Below are 22,445 nucleotides of genomic sequence, written 5' to 3'. Positions count from 1 at the left end.
GAGTCTGGAGTGGTGATTCTTTCACTCTGTAGAGAGACATGAGTTACTTCCTCCCACACTGATGCCAAGCCAGAAGTGCTCAGAGACAATTGAATCTGCTGTGCACAATTTATTGCTGCTCTGCCAAGCTAGAAAGTCCTCTTCTGTGATTTCCCCCTTGAAAAGCTCCTGAAGAAATCACTGCACTACATTGTGGATGTTCTCTAAATTCTCCTGGGCAAGTGGGAAGCAATGTCCTTTCCTGTAAGGCAGATGTTGCCTCGTAATGAAAATCAAAAGCACATTGTGTTGTCATTGCCCATGGATACCTGGCTGTGTGGGAAGAAAAGAGCCCAGGGTAATAAAAAGCAAAACACCAAGGTTTCTCAGTCCTTAATTTTCCCAGTAAATGGGCTGTAAAACATCACGAGTAGTCCTCTCAGCCAGCTGTAGCTGCCCATAAGACAGGAATCAGGTCTCAGCTAATTGTCTCCCTCTAAGAGTGGGGGAAAGAGGATTAATCCTGTCGTGACACAGGATTAGTAGAGAGCCACTCTAGTGGATACTGAAAAAGCCTAGATGAAAGTTCAGAGTCAGAGAATCCTATTTGAAGAACAGAATTACCCATAAAAACTCAAATATCAATGTGGGCAAATAAATGACTTGAAAATATCCCTGTAGAAGAGATTTTACACAACTTTTTCTTAAAAAAAAAAAAAAAAAAAAAAATGGCTAAAGATACCAACATAGCTTCAGTTCAATCTCAATAGAAATAAACAAAATATATTTTTCATTAAAACCAATGATTACTGAATAACAGGATTTAACTTCCCACCACATCCTATTTCTAGCTGCAGGCCTTTTGAGAATGCACAGCCTCCCAGTGGCAGAAGTGGCACTGTTGACAGAGCTCTCTGATGACAGAGCTTTCCAATAGCAGCAAGTCTCATCTTCACCTCTCCATCAGGGCTGCCAGGGGGTGAGTTCAGAATTCAGTCAGGAGGGGAAAAGACATCACTGCATCATCTTTCAGCCCTTCGAAAAAAACAAAGAGCACATACTTGGCAACACTTTAATTTCTATGGTTACTCATGAATAACAGCACAGCTGGGGAGCTGTTGCTACAGTCCACTAGCAGAGATCATTTAAGAGGTCACACTTAAGCAGATCCATTAAAAAAGCACTGCTTTTTTTCAGAGATAATAAACCCGAGGACTGTAGGTTGTACTCTTTATGTTACTATGGAGTGGACTATCCTGCTAGTCATAAATTTGCCCTCACTGTTTTGAAAGCAATAGGAGGATGGATGTCTCCTTATTTAAGACACCAACCAGGACCGATGATTTCTGGACAAATTCTTAACCAGGAGCATGATTCATTTGGATTTTGTCAGTCGCAGATGTTGATGTCTCCCAAGCTAATGCAGGCCAGTGCTTCACACAGCTTGGAGAGGCTTTCTGGCTGAGGAGACCTGCATCAAGGCTTTGCTTCCTACCAAGGGCACAGTAACATTATTTTCCAGCAAAGTCCAGACAAAAATAATTGGGTAACCCTGAATCAGAATGATCTGGAAGCTCTGACACAGACTTCCGGTACAACCTGGGTGAAATTGCTGGTTTGTACTTTCAGTTCTGATCTTTATTGTGTTTCTTAGTTATCAGGGCAGCAGTCATGAAATTCTGGTAACTTCATTGCAATAAAATATATCTTTAATTAGTGGAACAGATTTCAAAAGTGTTTTGGCCAAGGAAAGTTTATTGCTTTGTGTTTCACGGTGTCCTAATCAGGAGGGAAGTGAAGGCAAAATTCACCCTTATTTTGTCTGCCATGCACTTACCACTTACTGTGGTCTCCTCTAAGCAAATTCACTCCTGAACAGACAGGGATAAGGACCTTAAGTCCTTATCTTACTTTTGAAAATTCAAAAATGCCATCAGGGAATGGAAAAACTAATTTTACATGTTTATGGATAGAATTTTGAAGGACCCTATTACAAATATATAATAATTACTAAACTTGGAATCACAGAATCATAAATGATAGAATAGTTTGGTTTGGGAGGGACCTTAAAGATCATCTCATCCCACCCCTCCTCCCCAACATGGGCAGGGATGTCACCCTCTGGATCAGGTTTCTGCATTAATGCACCGAGCCTGTGAGTCGGCCCACAGAAATGCACTGCTGCGTCAATGCAAATGTTGCGTTTTGACATTTTATTCAATGTAATGCAGGATTAGTATCAGAAAAGACAAATGAAATCAATGTAAGTCCTTTTTCAAGACTCTTCTTTTTACACACTGTCCCTACATGCACTGGAATAAGCACATCATCCCAAATAAAGCCACTGACATCAGTAGAGTTTCACCTGGGACAGATTTGGCTTACTTTTGCTAATTGCATCATTACCCTCAAGCTACACTGAACAATTCATTAGTGGCAGACAGTTAAATTTCTAAAAGTGTGTGTAACCTAACTCTAACAAACAGCACAGTAGAAACTACTCTCAGTAGCTTCTCTGGGAAACCAATGACACCATGAAATTGAATAAATAAATATAAACAAAGAATATTTTTCAATCTGCTTCCCATCTGGAGTACTGGCATATTTTTTCAGCTCTTAAACTGAGTAACCTTTGCACTCTATTAAGACAATCCTCTACCTTTTGCCATCTCTGATGACCCCAGTGAATTTAAGATCATTTCTGTAGATTAGAGATTCCCCTTTTCAGCACTTCTAAAGAATAAGCCAATCTGCCATGGGTTGCAAAATTTTGAAAATTCCTGCTTAAATCTTTCTTTTTTTGTTGTCTAAGGGAAAAGTCAAAGTATGATTTTGTTTTCACCTACCCATCAAATTCCTACAAATTGTGAGGCATTGCTGGACGTGGCTCCCAGCTGAGTGGGGCTGAGCTGCCAGAGCAGTGGCTGGGCTGTGGTGACAGGGACAGCCAGCTGTCCCCTGCAGCTCCCAGGGCCATGGGTCCCCACGGAGGACAGGTGAGCTCAGTGGCAGAGCTGTCACAGAGTGGCACCCTGTGCCTGCTGGCCTGGGTGCCTGACAGCCTTTCTGAACCTGCCTAATCTCCTGGCAGAGGTTTAACCTCGGAGTCTGCCGAGGCACCTTTCACTGGCAGGTATATGCTGTGGTCCTTCTTCACTTTTGTCTCTAACACCACTTAAAGAGGAGCGATATTGCTTCACCCCTCTCGTGTTAGACTCCGGATAAACAGGATGCTTCCTACGGAACTTGCAGTTTGATTGATGTGTCTAATACTCAGTGTACGACTTATTTAAATAAATATTCCCCATCCAAACAATCTTAGTTGTTGGCTAAAGTTTCATTTCTTGAGATACAAAAAGTTACATAATCTAAAATGTCACAGTTCTTGTGTCCTCTTTCTTGCTCTCTTACTCATGGTCATATTTCTTCTCAATTGCAGTGCATCAGGAGGAGAGGGGCTCACTCCATCTGTGGGATACTCTTCTTTCTCTCCATCTCGTGATGGCTGGAAATGGCAGAGGGTGTATGTAGATACTCACAGGCTTGTTTCTGGATCTCACCAGAGCTGCTACACTGTGGGTACAAGTGAAATAGACCTACAGATATGTGCCCTAACAAATATTCCAGTCTGGAAACAAATAACTTTTTAGTGTCTGGAGAAAATGTGGTTCATCTCACCACACCACAGACCTCTGAAATAGCTGAACTGCACTCCGCAAGACTGTGTTTCTTTTCAGTGATTGTAAGGGCATTCTAGATGATCACCTCAATAGATATTTAAGGCCAGGAGAGGCTGGTTCAGACACCAATCCCCTGCTGAATGTAGGTCTAGGTGGGGCCTGCTCAGCTCATCACTTGATGAAGTATCACTGATCTATCACACATTTTCTCATACAGATACTATCTATGGAGCAAAAATCTGATACCAAATCTTCTGTTTCTCCAATATGTCTCTCTCCACCCCTATGTATTCAGTATCCTTTGGCCAATGCCCAGCTTGCAAACTGAGCCCAAGATTTCCTTGCAGCCTGCTTGACTTGTATTTGAGGAAGACCTACGTGTTCCAGTCCCAGAATCAGCATTTTCAAATTTTTCAAGGTCTGGGGTTGTGTCCACAGAAGTACACTGGGGACTGCACTTGTGAATATTCCTGGTAGCTGCTGACTAACGTGCACCTGCTGCACAAACAGGTGCCTGTCAACATCATGGTTGTGGTCTGGGTTTTCTGTTGTCTCAGAAATGCTGACTCATCAGGGCCTCTCCCATTATATGCTGGAGCAGTCTCCTCCTTTGTCCTGGAGTTTCTCCAGACCTTATCACTTCTAATAGCACAGGGTTTCCAGGAAAACAAATCATCCTTCATGAATGACCTCATAAGACAAGCATTTAATTGTCCTCCACCTCTGGTGAGCTACAAAAGTTCCATGTAAATAAAGGAGCTGAATCATCTTTTTCACAAATGTTTAACTTGATCCTAGTCAATAAAAAAGGATAAGAGTAGAAAAATATTTTTATAAACATATTGTGCATGTCCAATTTGTCCTGCTTTAGCAAAGTATAACCAAGAACTAGGGAGGTGTTGACCAGTATTGGTAGAAAGCTTGTTCCTTATCTATCTATCTATCTATCTATCTATCTATCTATCTATCTATCTATCTATCTATCTGTCTGTCTGTCTGTCTGTCTAATCTCAATGTGTTCATGCTTTCTTTTTATCTACAAGGCTGTTCAAGTAATTAAGTTTGGGGATAAAGAAAAGTCCAGGACCTAAATTAAGGATATAGTTTAAGTTTTCTCTAAAATTTAGTTAAGACCATGAGCAAGTAAGTTTGAAGGTGGCTAGTGCACAGCTGAGTTCTGTGAATACCTAGCAAAAATCCCTAACAAACTCTCTGTGATGTAGCTTTATCACCAAATGTTGTGTCTTCATATAAGAACAGAGTAAATTATAAGTAAAAGTTTATTTGACTCTTCATTTCTCTACTTCTTTATGTCTATTTTTTTACTTGAGCTCTCTAAAGAATAAGATTGCTTGTGCAAAAGAAGCAACAGCAATGGCAGTTTCTCACTTCCTCTAATTCCAGGAGTAAAGACAGAAAACAGCCTCTGAACGCTTCACCTTCTGCCTGTCCATTCAAACCAGCTGCTACAAGTCCAGCCATTTAAAGACTTCTCTGCATTTAATATCTCTTTGCTGATTTGAGCTCTCAAAGAGCGATTAAGGTGATTAGTGAGATGGACAACCCAATATCAGGCTAACTTTCCTTTTAAACGCAGAAGGTATCCAGTGTGGTGAATATAAACTGATAGCACTGTCACTTGCAGTGGGTGGTGAGGCCCTGGTCGGAAGCCCTGGTCACTGAAGGTGTGGTGCAGTTGTGCAGCTGACCACACTCCTCCTCCTCAGCCTCAGCCAAGGACATCACTGAAGTTGTTGTGCGGAGCACAGAAGGAGCTGGCAACCACGTACTAATCTTAAACATCTACTGTTGAGCTGTAGCTTTGCTTCTGACTCCTTGGGATGCATCCAGCCTGGTTTCAACTTGCTCCAGTCAGAAGCAAGTGGTGAAGGCACTTTCCAGGGAAGTGCAGATCATGCTGAAAAGGGAGCTCGATGCCATCCTTGCCTTCTCTGAATCAGTCGCCTCCTTGCTGGCAGCATGGTTATAAAAGCTCAGCCTTAGACTCTGCACTCTCCTGGGTGTTCACCACCATCCCCAACTGGACTCAGTAGCTGCAGAGAGGAGCGGGGCTTTAGATGCACCTGTCTGTGGCACGCCTCCTGTCACCAAGTCCTGCGCCTCTCCTGTTCACAATACATACACCTGCTTATACTTGTGCCCCTGCATTTTCGAACCATAGTTATGACAGGCAGTTTTGGGTGATGTGATTACAGTGAGTTTGTTCAGCACTTGAAAAATAAAGTAAAAATGAATATTGATACATTTGAAAAGTGCATTGGGCAGTTTGGATTGGGACAGAGAATGGTTGTCCAACATTAAGCACATTTCTTGTTATAATTATTTCATGAAAAGTTTAATTTGTTGTGTGAAATGGCTTAAAGATTTTAGGGACCATTCAATAATTATGTACAGTCCAAGCAGATAAGTAGAACAGAAACAGAGCTTTAGGAATCATAGCATGCAGCAATGGTAATTTGGCACAGAGCTTACACAATAGATTTCATTTTTTTCTTAACAGAACCATAATTGAAAACTTGACTAAGCCCCTTAAATAAACCAGTGACAGCTAGGAAAATCAGAAGATTGGCCCTTTGTGCCTGTTTATAGTAGATTTTGGCAGCAAGATAGTTGATGTAGTCTCTATAGAACACATCTATTATATCTTCCAGATGTGCTTGACCTTTATCTTGGATAAAAAAGCATCTTGCCATAGAAACTATCAATTTATGTACTCTTAGCCCAAGTCATCAGCTCCTTTAAGATGCTGAAAAGCCCCTCTTGTGATGGTAATGCTTCCACTGCCATTCAGTACAGACATCTAACTTGTGAGTGCCTGGATTTTTCAAACTTAAGCACATAATTTATATCAATGTACCTGCAGAACTTCTAATAAGAGGAAGATCTGTATGAGGATAAGGGTTGCTCAGTGCTTGCAGAGAGACATTTGGGAGGTCCTTCCTTTGCTAGCTGCTCACAGTGGGTGGAAGTGGAAAGAAAAATGGCAGTAGCTTCTTCACAGGTTGCATTATTATTTAGTTATGTGAACAGGGTGATTCTACCTTTGTCCTTGGTGCTTTGGGGAAACCACATCAAACACAGTGCCCAGGGAAGAGCTAAGCTGCAGACAGCTGAGTGCTCACCTGGCAGGCAGTGGAGATGGGCACAGGCCACCTCACACCCTCTGCCTCAAGAGGACAATGGCACACCTGTGGCACTGGTAATTGTCCCACTGGCAAAACCCCAGAGCCAGGAAGGGAAAAAAGGAGCCTCTGGCTGTAAATGCGCTTGAGTCAAAGGAGGATTTTCAGTATGTTATATGATTCAAAATTTGTGTTAAAAACTGCAGCGGCACTTGGAGTGGCACAAGAGCAGAGTGAATGTCAGACATCAGTGTTTATAGGGAGGAGATTAGGGGACATAGTGGAGCAGAGGAAAATAGGGGAAACAGGTAGAGGGTTGTGGATGAGACAGAACCTGTGGGAACCCTAGGGTTGGTTGGGAGCATCACATCATCTTGCAAAGAGGATTTGCTTTGATGGAAAATAAAGCAACATGATGTGAAGTGTGTTGTACTTGCTGTCACCTACTCAAGCCTCTGTGTTAGTAGCTGAAGAGTGTGACTACCTTCCTCCCAGTGGTTTTTGTGGCATCTGCTAACCCTATGGTGACTGAATGTCTTGTTTTTCAATTTCATATAGATCAGGCATGAGAACACCTGAAAGAGAATACAGGTTCTGCACAGGAATCCAGGCTGACACACTCAGAGAGGTCTGTGTCCTGGTCAGTGCAGCACTGCAAACCTTCTGTGATGTCCTTTCATCATCCCATGAAGTGATTTCTTGGTCCCCTGTGACTAGGCAGGCTCATAGGTGTGCTTCTCACCTGCTCTGAGGCATAGTGCTCCCACAGAGCCAGCTCATTTTGCAGCTTTGAATACAAATGCCTCGTGTTTGCAATTTAAAGGTTTGAAATGTGGTGTGACAGGATGGATTAAGGTTCCAGCACAAGAAACCTTGCTGCAAGAAAGACTAGAGCCAAGCTGCATGAGCCTGTGGCTCACGAGTATGGACCACTGACAATGATGGATACAACTCTGCTCTCTACATTGTTGTGGGACAGGAGGATGAGCTTACAGAAAGATGGGAGTATACAGGTGATGAAGGGAAGAGAGAAAAAAGGGGCTGAACAACATTCTCTCATGTCCACATTTCATCTGGATGTAAAACATTTGAGGTCCCATGACACAACAGTAAGATGGTTTCAAAGGAGTAGGAGGATTCTGGAACATAGTTTCTGGAATAGCATGTAGCATTTTTTCTGCAGCTCTGAGGAATTGTTTGTGGGAAATTAAAAAAGAAACAAACCCATAGTAACTGCTCAAATTGGACCTAAATTGAGCATAGATTAAAAATCTTGATTTTCAGTCTTTTTGTCTGTCTACTGGCTCCTCCATTGAGTCAAAAATACCATCTGGCAACAGATGGATGGCACTTCCCGAGATGTTGTTTCCTGGAGACAGGAATATTTTTAAGAGAGGTGATAGGCAAAGCAGGACTTTGCTTCATCATACAGAGCCTCTGGTGTAATATTGTTAGAGAACATTGCTTAGTTTTGCAAAGTGGCAGGTCTAAATAGAGCTTTCTTCCTGTGTTCCAGAGAGCTTCCTGAAAAGGACCTATTCCATCTATAAATCCCTGTTGAGGAAGATGTCATGGGACACATGCCAATTCATCTACATTTGGGATTTAAGTAATTTCACAGCATCTTTATATCTTGAGGCAAAACAAGGGAGACAGTAAAGCAACATGGCAAAATGTAGTTCATCAAAATAACCAAAATGTTGAAATAACAAAAAGGAAAAAAAAACCCCAATTTGACTGATGGGAAGAGGAAACAGCTGTGTCATATGTTACTTTGCTGTGTAAACAATTTAAAGCAATTATAAATATGCTTCTGGTCGCACTGCATTGTAAATTAAAAAGGTTTTTCACATATACTCTTCCTCTGCTTTCAGCCTAAGTCCTGCTCTTGAATCACAGGCTGTCTTGGGAATTTGGTAGCACATGGGGAGCTGTGTTTGTGGAGTGAACCACAGGGGTGGGGAGCTGGGGTCAGGCAGTGCCTTACCCTTAGGTTTAGTGCCAGGCTAGACTACGGCTTATCTTCTCAGTGCTCCCCTGGTGACTCTTTGTCTTGGTTTTGAAAGACAGTTCTCTGCCAAGGGAAGATAGAGCCTCCTTTGGAATGGAGAATGTAAACACCCTTCCCTCCAAATTATTATAATTTTGCAATTAGGGGCTTTCAGGCAAAGATATGGGAATAGAAGTAACAGTTCTTTACTAGGAACATTTAAAAAAAAAAAAAAAAAGAAAAGGAAAATACAAATGTAGTAGTACAAAAAAACAAGCAAGGAAGCAAACAAAAATCCTGGAAAAACCCTGACTGAGTCAGGGATACAGCCTGGCACCCTGTTTATCAGGGTGTTGGAAGCAGTCCAAATAAATCCTCCTGGAGTAAGAGATGGGGTTCTGTGGAGTAGAGATGGGCCTGCAGAAAGTCCAGTGGTGGCAAAATGAGTCCAGTCTTCCTTGGGGAATCCAGTGGAAAAACCGGATCCCTTGTGTCCTTCAGTTTCAGTTTTTATATAGCTGGGAACAGCTGGCTCCTCCCCCACTGTGTGCAGCATCTCACAATGGGATGATGGAATGTGTCATGTCATTGGTGGGCCCTAACGGCCCATTATCAGATGTCCCCCTGGAGGATGGAGGGGTGGTGAAAGAGATAAGAAACACTGCCCCACCTGGTTTGAATGGCTGGGCCATTATCAGAAGGCATCTGTCCCCCTCCCCCCTGGAGTTACAGGAGAAGGATAAAACATCTCCCAAAAAACAGCTTTCAACAGATGAAGTAGAATACACATTTTTTAGGTTACATAATCCAAGACACTCTTACAAAATGTTGCTCAGGTTTACCCATACCTGTGATCTTTGACACAGTTAATCAGTTTTACTCAGGTACCTCATGACATTTCAAGACAAAGTAACAAGACATTTCCCAAACTGTAAGTCCAGGGGACTCACCAACATTGGCCTGTCCCATGCTATGGCCCAGCTAGGGGACACTTTGATGGCGCTGCTGCCCTGGGTCTTCTGCCCGCAGGTTCCTGTGGCAATGGTTCATGCACAGCATATCCCTGCTGCTGTGGAGGCACTTCCTATGCACAGGGCACTGGCTGCTGCTGCTTCTTTCAGCTTCATCAGCTGAAACCCTCTGGTTCAGAGACCACTGCTTGCTGTGGACGATTCGCTATAGGCTTTGATGATGATGATGATGATGATGATTATTTTATTACTTACTTACTTACTTACTTACTTGCTGTGCCATAGACACACACCATAACCTGCATGAGACATGGTGGAGTTTGCACAGGTCACAAATTCAAGGAATGGGTTTAGGCAGAGTTTGCCTTTGAAGTGTGGAAAGAGTACAATGAAATAATTTAAAACACAATTTATTGCCTCAGTAATCAGAGAGGGTGTATGTGTTGACATGGAGTTTGCATGAAACCTTCAAGCTTTTCTAACCATTTATAGTTTACATAGCTTTGTGTTAATCCACAGACAATCTATAGATCTCAGTAGTCTCATAGCAACCACAGATCAACAAATGATTTCCCTGGGCTCTTAGGCATACCACTGCCATTAGGTCCTCTGATTTTTAATTAAGAGGAAATGTCTCTAAACATCTTGAGGTAATTAAAGTGGTAATGTCTTCTCTAAGATGCATTTGATAAAATATCAGGAATTCCCCTATGCGACCCAAAAATATAACTGAGACTTCATTACAAAAATTAGATTTGCAAATTATTTTTTTGGTATGAACTTAAAATGTAAAATATGCTCACAGTTCTGCTGTAATTCTTGACTGTAATAAGAGGATTTCTTCTCCCACATTTTACAGTGTAACTGTTAATATAATGATCATATTTTTAATTATGATTCTAATTAATATACCATATTACCAATAGCTCCTTATTATCTCTTTGTCATTCATTATGCTTTCATAAGGAGATGATTACTGTGATAATGTTATGACTCTTAAAAAAATACACATGCTAACTTAGATTTAGATGTTTATTTCTGGCTGAATTCTGACAGAAAGAAGTAGCACCCAGAAAGAGAATTATTTGCATAAGCCTGCCTAAAATGGTTTATTTTTGCTTCTGAACACACAAGTGTGGGTTGAGTTTTGTAAATAAGTGTGTGTCTGTGTGTGTATGAAATCTGTATATGGAAATGTTGCAACATGTTACAGTGAACCACTGGATTTTAGAAGTTTTTAGAAAACAATATTATTCCAGGTGTTGCCTAGATACAAAATTCTTAACAGATGTAATTACTTAAAGCAGTGGTTTAAGGAGAGATTTCCAATGTGGATGAAAGCTCACCATCAGCCAGTCTTGTTCTTATGTCCAAACTATCTCTAGACTTTAAAACTTTTTTGAGTTCTCTGTAAAAGCTATTGACTTCCCTCTCAAACAGCAAAGCACAGAAGCATGTGCCCATAATTTCTTATTCTCTGTCCTTGGAACATGCACCTCTGTCCTTATCATTTCCATGCCAAATACAAGACATTATTTACACTTTCTCTTAGCACAGGACTTGGCACTGTCTCTTGCTTTCTTTGTGTCTCCACTGACTTCATTCCTACATTAAGTGTAAACCCTTGGTCTTCACTCTCAGGACTCATCATAGTGTAATCCTAAATTTGAAATCTTTTATTCACTGAAAGGATATTTACTCTAGCCTCCATGATGCTGTTCTGGATGCTGAGCATTGGCTACCATTTTTCCCATAAGCTTCTTCTAAAAATTAGAAAGGCCTCAGAAAATTTTGGCTAAAAATGGCAAATGGAGCATTGAGATTGTTGCACATAGTGCTAGCCAGTACTTCTACATTGATTTGTTCAAAGTGCATAATTTCTTGTCTTCTCTTTAAATTGCAGTGTTTTGGAGATCTATTTGTGTACAGCACTTAGGATCCTGGGACCTCGGGCTGTGACTTCCTCTCTCATGCATTACAAGTCCACCAAGAATCTACAAAAACATGTGATGAAAATATATCAGATTTCTAAAACAAGACCTATGCCTGCCTGTTCCAGGAAGTTAACTACAATTTAACATAGGATCTGTGTTGAAGAAAATGTGAGATTTCAGGACTAACACAGCTACCATTAGTCTTGTCTTGAAGAACAGCACTTGACCATATGACACTTGGGTTGCTTCAGTTCCTGTGACGTGGGAACATCTATGAGTGAGTCTTTATTGGACGTCCTAATTGTTTATCTTGGTTCCATCCCTGAACGGGAATTTGAACAGACACGAGTGAATCTCTCTGCTAGTTCAGAGGTGAAATGACTGTTCTGAGAAGTGGTGAGACACACCTGACTACTAATGATGATGCCACCATATTCCTCCCCACTAAAACAAGCTGTAATCAATCATGTTGCAGATTGACCTTCTAAGGAATGTGCCTTTCTGTAGAAGTTTTTTGCTTTCTACCCAATTAAAGCAAAATAAAGCATGAGTTTTTCAACTCTGAGCTTTCTTAGGTCACAATGAAATTTAAAAAAAAAAAAAAAAGAAAATTTTTTTTTTCTTTAAACATCTAAAATCCTATCTTGTGAGATTAGTGGGTGAATGAAGTTTTGAATAATATTATTATGGGAGAAGTCAAGCAAACAGAAAGATGACTCAAACAGTTTACTGCCAGGACTATTTCTTAACACAGAGGAAAATCATATCTGGTTGCATATGGAATCCTCCCACAATGAACAGGGAGCCTGGCAACAGAAATAAAACTTCAAATGCTCCAATTTTTGCTGTTGAACTGTCCTCACAGCTGAAGCATAATGAGAAGTCACCAGAAATTTGTACACTGAGGAGAAGAAACCATAATATAGCTAAGCAATTCCATGCACATTGCCTTATTGTCAAAACAGACAACTTGGTCATTAGAAAGGTAGAATTTTCTTTAATTCTCCCTCCCCATCAAAAGAACCAAAATTAAACCCAAAGCAAAAAAGTGATCCAAAAAGAGAGAGGGAAGGTCCCTGAAGACATCTTCTCTCTGTAACCACGACGGGTTGTGCAGGCCAAGAACCTGTTCCTTCTGCTCCAGGGGAATACAGCAGGACAGCCCTGCACCACCTCCAGAGGATCACCTGGTGACTGTCACAGACCACCCGGGAACAGAGCCCAGCAGTGAGAGCAAAGAGTGGCTCTGGCTGGATCGGTGCCCACGGGCTGTGCCTTGGATGAACAACACTGAGCACAACTGACGGCTGTGAAAAAGTGCATGGTTTTCATCTGCCGTAGAGCGTAGTTAAGCCATGCAAATATTTATGTATTGAGCAAAGAACTGCGCTGCTGCTTGCTGAGTGTCTGAGGCACTTGTGTGTTTGTCCCACTGCCCCACACTTCTGGCTGCAGGACTCACCCACAGATTTAGGACTGGAACAGGATATGCAATTCTGCAGGGCTGGAAGACATCCCCTTAATAAGAATTTGTAAGGAGATCAAAACAAGCACAGAAACCCAATTCCATCCTATAAGTGTCAAAAATAAACTTACAGCTGGGAATACTCCCCAGGAGATATGTTTTTCCTGGCTTCTCCCTCACACTAGTGAAACACAGCCAGTGCTCAGTTCTGGACTTTGCAAACACTCATCATTGATAAACTGGATGGAAAAAGCCAAGTGTTTGTGTGGGCTTAGAAAAAAATCGTTATTTAATGACACTCAGACAAGTATGTTTTTGGAGGGCAGTTCATATGGCACCAGCTGTTCTGATGTAAAGGATCTTGGTACAGCATGTAACAAAACTATAGACCATGGTTTGATCATCCCAAATAATGTGTATATGCACAAACCTTCCTTCAAAGTAAACCATACCCTTAAATCTCTCTTCAGTGATCAGACACAAATTACGATTGTTTTGACGTACAACATTTTGCTCCACTTTGGAGAAGCCTATAATACTGCAATTGCTCCAAATTTTAAGCTCCTCTTTGACGTGCTAAACATTGAGTTTGTTCAGTTTCCTGTTGTACCACACTTTTGTCTATCTTTGAATTCAAGTGGTGGGTTTTTTTTTTTTTTTTTTTTGTTTTTTTTCCCCATTCTTTTACTTTGGGCCCTGTAAGGAAAGCAGGAGTTTGGCATATGGTTTCTACAAGCACAGATGAATACTCATACACAATACAGTTTCCATTTTCCAGGCAGGCTGCCATTTGGAGCTGGCTTTTTAAACAGGAGAACTGGGTAAGAATCAATTCTCTGATCATATTAAGGTTATAATGATCTTGCATTTTCTTACTCTTCCCATGACACTCCTGTGGCATTTAGAAAAATTTTAATTCTCTCCCAAATACACCAGTCGAAGTCAGTCTTTAATGAGAGCAATCAGCCAGTGTGGAGAGAAAAGCACTCACCTTCCCTCAGCTCTGTCTGGCCTAGGATGACAAAATCTCTCTTTATCCCTACATTTTTGAAGGAGATGTTGCATACTTGGGTCAGCAAAACCAGTCTGGTTTAAACTTATTAAGCTTTTCAGATTATATCTGTTCTCACTTAATTTACCAGTCCACCAATTGTGCACATTTTAATAGTAGAGATTTTAAAATTATTTCCAGCTCACTGAGGAATATAATAAGCAGTGGCCAGTCTAGGATTATCCTTAACAACATCCCTAAAGCACAGAGAATGATTTCTCCAATGATGGCTTCCTAAGGTCCTGTCAGACATGAAGCTCCCAACCCAATTCAAGTGTGTTAGCGATAGACAGAATGCTGATTTTTTTCATCTCAGTGTCAGGAGACACTAAATAATGGTGTGTTAGAGGTAAATGTCTGTGTTGCATGCCACATATATGAAAAAATCAGAGTTTGAGAATAGCTGTAATGAAATCAGGTTTGTCTGACAACTGTATGTTTTGTAAAATTTCTGATTGATATTTTTTGTATTACTATATGCTAATAATTTTAATATCCTAATCCCCCTTCAGGTTTTCCATTAGTTTGTTTGCCATAGAATCAAGTTTGCCACTTTTCTTCCTTTTAAAATATTGGTAGAACAGCAAACTCTAATTTGGAGGGATTTCTTTGATACTCTTAGAGAAATGAGTAGGCTTAGGCCAGTCAAGTCTTCATCTTTTGTTACATGGCTCTGCTGATTTTAGTGCTTACCATAGTATGTGTTGCTTAACAGCTTTCTGGGTTACTGAGGGATTGGAAAGTATTTCATCACATCCCACTGATAAGAGCACATAAATACAGTGCAGAACAACGTGTTGAATACTTCTGCCTCTTTATAAGCAATTTTGTCATGGAAGCTCATATTTTTGCCATTGGAAATTATGTCTGTCTATAGATTGTTTTGATTCTTACATTTTACACACACACACACACACACACAAAAAAAAAAAAAATCCCACTGTTAAAAGAGGTTTCATTCTCAGGCAATGGTTGCCCATTGCTTGTGGACAGACTGCCCCAAAAAACCCTGTGGGAGTAGTAGAGAGGTGGTAAGTGCAGTATATGCTGTACAATACAGCGGCAGTAGGGTGGTTTTCCTCTGGATGCCCTGGAACCTGTCCTGGCCCATGGATCACATGTGGAAAGCACAAATCATGCCCCAGTCACAGTCATGGGACAAACTCCAGATCCATGTTGGTCCTTCCACAGGTTGTTTTCTAACTTCTGGTTGTCTCTCCATGTCAAATATGCTGCAGGCAACTGCCCTTCTGAAAAAACTGACATTATGAATTGAGGCACTTTTTCTATCCAAGAACATGTAATTTAAAAATATCCTTTGCTTAAAAGGGGGAATTAACAACGTATATTTTATAAGTTGACACATATAAGTATTTAGCAAAGCTCTGAGTAGAGACAAAATGACAAGTGAAATGGGTTGCGAAGGGCAGGAGGATGGAGGCTGATGGAAATCTTAGCGGATGCTCTACACTAAAGCTGACCAAGAAAAAAACATAAAAATCTGTAAATTGTCTTCAGGAAATACACTGGGAATTCTTCTAGCCACACACTTACTAGTCTATTATTTGACAAACACAGTGAAGAAATTCCTGATGGAATTTGAATTTATTCAAGAGAGATTCATGCTGTGGTAACGCTGACCAAACGCAACCAGGCTGCGAACACTAGAGAACACAACAAGGCAAGGTAGTCAGCAGAACTGCAGCTCTCAGCATTTACCTCTCTCTTTGCATTGAAAGGAGCTGATGTGAAATGCTCTGCTTGGATTTCATAAACCTGTGACTTGACTTGCTTGGAGAAGAAGGAAGCTTTCTGCTTGTGTTGCCAGTGACAGTGCTGTGGGCAGCCTGCTGTGATCCAGCTGACCCACCCCCCCCCCTTGGCTGCACCGGGTGGATCAGATTATACCATCACATGGATGTCTCATGCAGCGAGCTCCCCCCTGCCTATGGTGCTCCTTAGGCCGTTGAACCGAGTTAAAATGATCTCACTCTGATCTCAGGTTAATGAGAATTGGGAATAGCAGAACACTTGAGGTCAGTGAGGGTACGGCGCTACCAGAGGACACACAGGCCTCTGTGGTGTCCCCATGGCTGGAACACAGACAGACAGGTCATGCTGGTAGCATGGGCTGGTATGAAATCACCACTCGTGTTTGAAAACACATGAAGTCAGTAAAGAAAATATATGAACAAAGGCAAACAGAAGGTGAATTTGCATCCCTGCAGAATGCATGATAAATCATTTATTACAGGGGGAGGGAGGCTTTCAGACAGAAATAGCAGCATATGAGCCTACTTATTCCTGCAGAGAACAAGCACCTCTGAATCCACGTCCACAGAATTGAAGATGTAAAGCATGGCAGGGCTTCTATCTGACCTACAAAGCATCCCTCCTCAAGCTACCACTCCTGAAAAGGTGATGTGAAATATTCATGTATTTATCTCGCTACATCAGCAAGGGAGGCATATACATTGTGTTCTAGTGCACATAAACAATTTCATTCTTTCTGCTAGAAACTTTTGTGTTTGAGTCACATCAGCAGAAGTATCTTACCACAGAAGAAATACCGGGTTTGAAATACCCACGGCAGGTAGGTGGTTTGACAGTCACAAAGCAGAAAACTGAAGAAAACTTCAAAGAAGAAGAAAACTTCCCACTCTCCAGAAGAGGAGCTGGGCACAGGGCACTGGGGAAGCAGTGTTAGGGCTCTTTCAGGCCTACTTGGATTCAGATTTCTGGTGCCTTCATGTGGCAGTTTAAAAGGACAAATTTCTGAGGCCAAATTGTTTTGGACTGAAGCTATTTGACTGACTTTGACCCAGCTCCCCAACCAAGATAAAATGACACATCCAACTTTATTTGGCATTTGAAATGGGAGGGAAATGACTTCTCTGTTCTGCCAGAGGTCTCTTTTATTTAATGTTCTACAAAGAGGAAGAAACTGCATATAATAATGACATCTTGTGGTAGTTGTTGAATTATTGCCCTATGATTTAGTAGGTAATTGAATGCCAAATTTCATTACATCTCTCTCTTTCCATGCTGCAGCCCTGCAAGTTGAAAGTTACAAATTCTCCTGCTCTGAGAAGCTGGATGTAGACCTCTGGAACCTCTGGCTGTTGACTTCAGAGGAAAAGGATATTTTTCTCATTTGATTACACAGATATGGCTAAAAATACAGGTCAGAAATTCATAGTCATACCTGATTAAAGAACCTGATCACAGTTATCCAGGTATTCATACAGAAAACACTCATTTTGATAATACTGCGTGCAGAGTGGCTCTGGCCCATAGAAGGAGCGTGCCTTTGCTGCACCATGGCTTTGTAGTGGGTGTGAGAGTAAAGAGTGACAGCATGTAAAGCCTGACAGCTGCTGAACACCTGCACTGAGCTTGAAACAGCCCTGGTGAGCAGCCACCAGCACCCAGTGCCTGGGGATGTAGGATTTTTTAAAGAGCAAATGCCCGAGGCCTCACAGTGCTTCCATTTATTTCAGCTTTGGTGCTCAGGTCTGTAACTCCTGCCACCAACCAGGCATCCAAGGGTCCCATATCTCTAAACTTACTGCAGGCTGTGTGACATTTCATTTTTAGGGTCCATAACCAGGCTATTTAACTGACTATCGCTCTTTTCCTGCCCATAATCATGTCCTCGCTGGTGCAGCCTCTGCTGTGCTTCCTCTAGTTGAAGTTAGAAGATTTTCAGAACAAACAGCACTTTTTCCTGCCAGTTTGTACAGTCCTTATCAGCAGAGAGGGGCTCAGCTTTTATCAGGGAGTTTGGCTATTGCTGGAATAGTCATAATAAATAAGATTAGCAGGAATGGCTTAAGGATATATTTTTACAGGGTGTCTCTTTATGCTGTCATGTGTTTGGTGAGTATCCTTGTGGTTCATGAGGTCTCCAGGTCTGTGCTACTGTGATACAGTTTTGCTGTGGTTTTTTTATTGGGATGAAGGTGGCTTAAGCTACATGCCAAACACCTTTTGTGTTTTCTTCTGGGCTACTAAGGCCTCGTAAACAGACTTACAGTTTATACTCAAGATTTACACACAGCTGTTTCCCAGCTGTGGGGAAGAAGGCAAGAAAAGACCAAGTCACTTATGAAGAGCTCAGAGGTGATGGTGAAATCACACACATGTATGACAGTGAAATAATGCTGCTGATCAGCACTCATAGTACAGAATGGGGACTGACAGATCAATGCTACTACATTTAACACAGCATGGCATCTCCTCTCCATTTGCCTTTTTTGCTGCCAGAGTTCCTGGTGTTCACATTGGATACTGGGCATAAAAAGCTCTGCCTCTTTCCTTCAGAGACACTTGTTCAATTCCCTATTGATATGGATAATTCCTAAAGATAATCATGAGACCCCATGAATGCATAACATTTAATGATAGGTGTTCAGCTGTATTGATCTATTTTTTTTTTCATAGGATGATGCCACCCATTGGACTTTATTAAAAGAGGCAAAACAGTTTAAAGAAAATAAATACTTTATACTGGGTTGGGAATTTTTTAGCAAAGAAGGTTAAACGTTCCTACAGTTCATTTGCAAGAAAAAGAGTTCCTGTTAGGCCATTCTGAGTTATAGTACCTCATTAGAAAAGGAGAAAGAATAGAGGCAGAAAAACCACGGGCAACACTGACTATCTCTGGTGAAGAAAAAGAAATTAAGGAAAAAAAATAGAGTTTAACAAGATAGCTTTTATCTGTATTTCCAATGGGGCTATAAACAACAGCCACAGAATTTCAGGCTGCTTTTTTTTTTTTTTTTTTTTTTTTTAACTGAAGTGTGTTGAGGGCGATAATTTTTAATTGACCTTGAACTTGTGGTGGTAAATTTATTAATATTTAAGACTGCTCTCAGTCTGTCTAAGAAGTTATATTTACTAAAACAACATTCCTTTCAGCTAAAAGCTAACAGTGTGATTGTTTCCAACTTCCCACTTCTGAGCAAAGACAACACAGGGTGTGCCACTAATCAGAGCCATCTTTCCATATTGCCACGTTACTCAGTTTGGTTCCTCAGAGCTGGGGCAGTTAGCAAGCTCCCAAAGGCATCCCGTGCCTTCAGGGATGGATACCTGGCTTTGTTAATACTGAAATGACTGCTTTTTCTTACATCTTCTTTTCTTTGTTTTCTGAAAGGCAATATAGGTTGATTCTCTGCAATCTGAGGACAGGGAAGCAGAGGGAAAGATGCTCCCCCAATGTTCTCTCACAATAATCATAGTTAATACAGGTTTTGTCCAACTGTCCTATTTTTTTTTTCTTTTCTTTTATCTGTTTATTCATAATTCCTGGTGGCAAATGTTTTTTAATTGTTTACCTTCTGCAATATGAAAGTAATGACAACAGAGAGATTGGAAAAAATTTTTAATATAAGCTTTGCAAAGCAGCGATTATAATAAATCTTCATTTTTAAAAATTTAATTGAGTAAATATATATAGTGTGCACACATGTTACTCTTGCTCCTGTCATTAATATGTTAACAATCCCTTAGATCAAGTTGGACTTGATCTCAAAGTTATTTTAAAACTTGGCACCTCTCAATGAAAATCTCTTCCATTTCCAGTGTTAGACATATGGTTTAATTTCCTCCTGCTGTTTGAAACAAGGTATCCATCTCAGGTCCATCCAGACTCTTAAAAGTTGTTTGGTTTACAATCTTGACCTCAGCCTGCCTATAACAGGTTTATTAATGCAAAATTCTGCCCACCATGAAGGTCTGTTCAGAGCTTTGTTGCCTTGAAGGATCTCTCCCCACATATTTTTATATAACTGCAAAATAATAATAAAAAAGGACTGATGCATAGAGAAGAACCAAAATTCTGCAAGATAAATTATTAAGTTAACTTACTGGCTGAAATGAGATTTTGATTGAATTTCTAGATAATAAATAAGAGTAATTATGTACAGGCAAGAACAAGCAGAACAATAAGCACAAAATTTTAAAGTACTGTAAACATCAGATTTCTCTGTAAATCATTTAGACCATCTTTGGCATAACAGCAGGAAACCAGGAACCTTTATTATTTCTCATTTTCAACTTGACAGGGGTTGTACTATCAATGGTAGAAATTTGGAAACAAGATTATATTAAGCCAATCTTTGTTCTGTCCAAACCTGAGGACTTTGCTGAAAACACTCATGGCTGTTGTTATCTCTGCTTGAACACGCTTCTGGAAAGTAATAGAACTTCTCTCCCAGTGTGAACTGTTTGATTTGAGCATAAGAAATTCTTCTCTCAAGAGCAGATTGTTTAATTGTCATTCTACCAATTTGCAATTTCTTTTGTGGAAGAGTTAAAAAGAAGCAAATTTTGAAAAAGTATAATTTTAGCAGTATTTGTCAATTCATAATTAACAAAAGCTTAAAACTTGAAATTAACTTTATGGAAAAATCAGGAAAGAAAGAACATATTTTTAGCAGTAAGAGAGTACAGTGTAACAAAATATAAATGTAGTATAAAAGCATTCAGTGAGGTAAAGTGAAATGCCCTTTTTCTTCATCAAAAGATGCTGTGGTCCTAAATAGCTGTGATGACTTAAATAAACATTGAAATATATTTAATATTAAATATATTTTATCTTCATTATATGGACTGATGTTAACTATTTATTCCATTCTAACTTTGATTAAATATTGTCTGACAATTTTTAATTAATCCTGAAATAAATGTGGCAATACCTTCACAGACTTAGGCTGAGACTGTCAAAACTTTTATGAAGAAATTATGTCCACACCATCAAAGTTTATTTTAAAAAGAATTTGAATTCTTCTTTAGGGCTTAAAGCTGCCTATAAAAAAACCTGAAACTTTTCCTCCGCTCCAACTATGACCTGTGGCTTATGGTGCAAGGCACACTGCAGCACAATACAACTTAATCTGAATTAAATTCACCTTTTTGCTATACTTGGATAACCTATTCTTTACAATACTGTCATTTTTACTAAAATGTTTGCATTGGTTCTTAGAAGGTGCAAAGACAGCAACGGATATAGGATTAAACATAGACAGCCAGGAGACATGGATCTTTATTAAGTATTTTCTTTGAGTGAAGGATTGGCAGCGTTTTTTGAATTTCAGCTGAAAATATTTACAGACCTACAGGCACTTCAGAAAACCTTCCTGAATTCTATAGAACATGGCCCTGATTAAAATTATTTTCTCAATGAGTCAATCAATTTGTAAAAAATTAAGTACATGAGGAAGTGTTAGATTCCTATGTGCACTTCTCACATATTATACTCATAATATTAGTATCTAATATTAATAAGTCTCTGTGGCTTCTGCATTTTCAAGAGCTACTCAATGAGGAGCCAGCCAAATCCATCATGACAGCTTTATCAGCTACTGATAAGAAATCTCCAGGTGACTGCTAGAAAGGGAATACTATTCTAGGAAGGGATCACTGTGTACTTGTACCGTATTTTACGTTTCTGCCTATAGCATCTGCTCACAGCTTCTGCTAGAGACAGAAAAATGTGTTAAAATGGGCTTTGGGCCAATACAGGTACTTCTAACATTCTAACAATGTTCCTTCTCTGAAGAGTTACCTTTGGAGCTTCCCTCCCGTGACCTCTTGCATTAATTTAATGCTCAAAACCCTATAGAAATGGAAACAAAGTTTCCAGTGATGATTACAGCCCTCTAGGAGATGGCTGGATGGGTAGAGGCAGCCTCTCCTGCCTCATTTGCCAAGACTGTGCTAACAAAGTAATCTTTGTGTTAGGTCAGCTTAGAAACATCTGTTCTGCCCTCTGTATTGCTGGATCACCATGGGAACAAGGGGCAACTTCAGACAAGAAGTCACAGGAAATACTGAAAACCACGGCGTCTGTTTGATGCAGCATTCCTGTCAAACATCCTGGCAGGCTCCCCAGGCTCCAAGGATTCTCTACAGCATCCATCCACACCAACCCAAACTACTGTACTGTGACACTGGTCTCTACAGAATAGTTATCCCACAGCTTGGCCCTGATGAGTAGGTTTGGCCCAGTAAGCAAAAAATTGTGGTTTGCTGACACTTTGGAATAAAACACAGATTTGAAATATGTCAAAAGAAAGCAGGGAGGGCCCAGGAACTGTTGTGGCCAACTCCAAAGCGCACCCACATCCCGAGTCCTGCTTGTAGGTCTGGTTATGCCACTCCAGAAAGGATATGGCAGAAGCAGGAAATACCCAGAGGAGGAAAACAAGATCTGTCAGAGGAATGAAA

The 22,445-nt window shown here is 40.5% G+C and overlaps 1 protein-coding gene across 2 annotated transcripts in view; it reads right to left on the bottom strand.

The window, feature by feature from the left end:
* Nucleotides 1–22,445, bottom strand: part of ACOX3 (acyl-CoA oxidase 3, pristanoyl) — a 74,477-nt gene that overhangs the window by 21,453 nt on the left and 30,579 nt on the right. Inside the window, exon 18 of one of the 2 annotated variants that reach the window (XM_040063876.1) lies at nucleotides 19,585–20,005. The exons of the other annotated variant lie outside the window; for it this stretch is intronic. Within the exon in view, the coding sequence (XP_039919810.1) occupies nucleotides 19,886–20,005 (120 nt within the window). The 3' untranslated portion in view covers nucleotides 19,585–19,885. Of the gene's footprint in view, nucleotides 1–19,584; nucleotides 20,006–22,445 lie in introns of those variants that run through there. 2 annotated transcript variants of the gene reach the window in all.

This window comes from Hirundo rustica, chromosome 5 (genome assembly GCF_015227805.2).
Source record: "Hirundo rustica isolate bHirRus1 chromosome 5, bHirRus1.pri.v3, whole genome shotgun sequence".
Taxonomy (NCBI): Eukaryota; Metazoa; Chordata; class Aves; order Passeriformes; family Hirundinidae; genus Hirundo; species Hirundo rustica.
The sequence above is the reverse complement of the archived record's forward strand: the minus strand, read 5'-3'. Positions and strand labels throughout refer to the sequence as shown.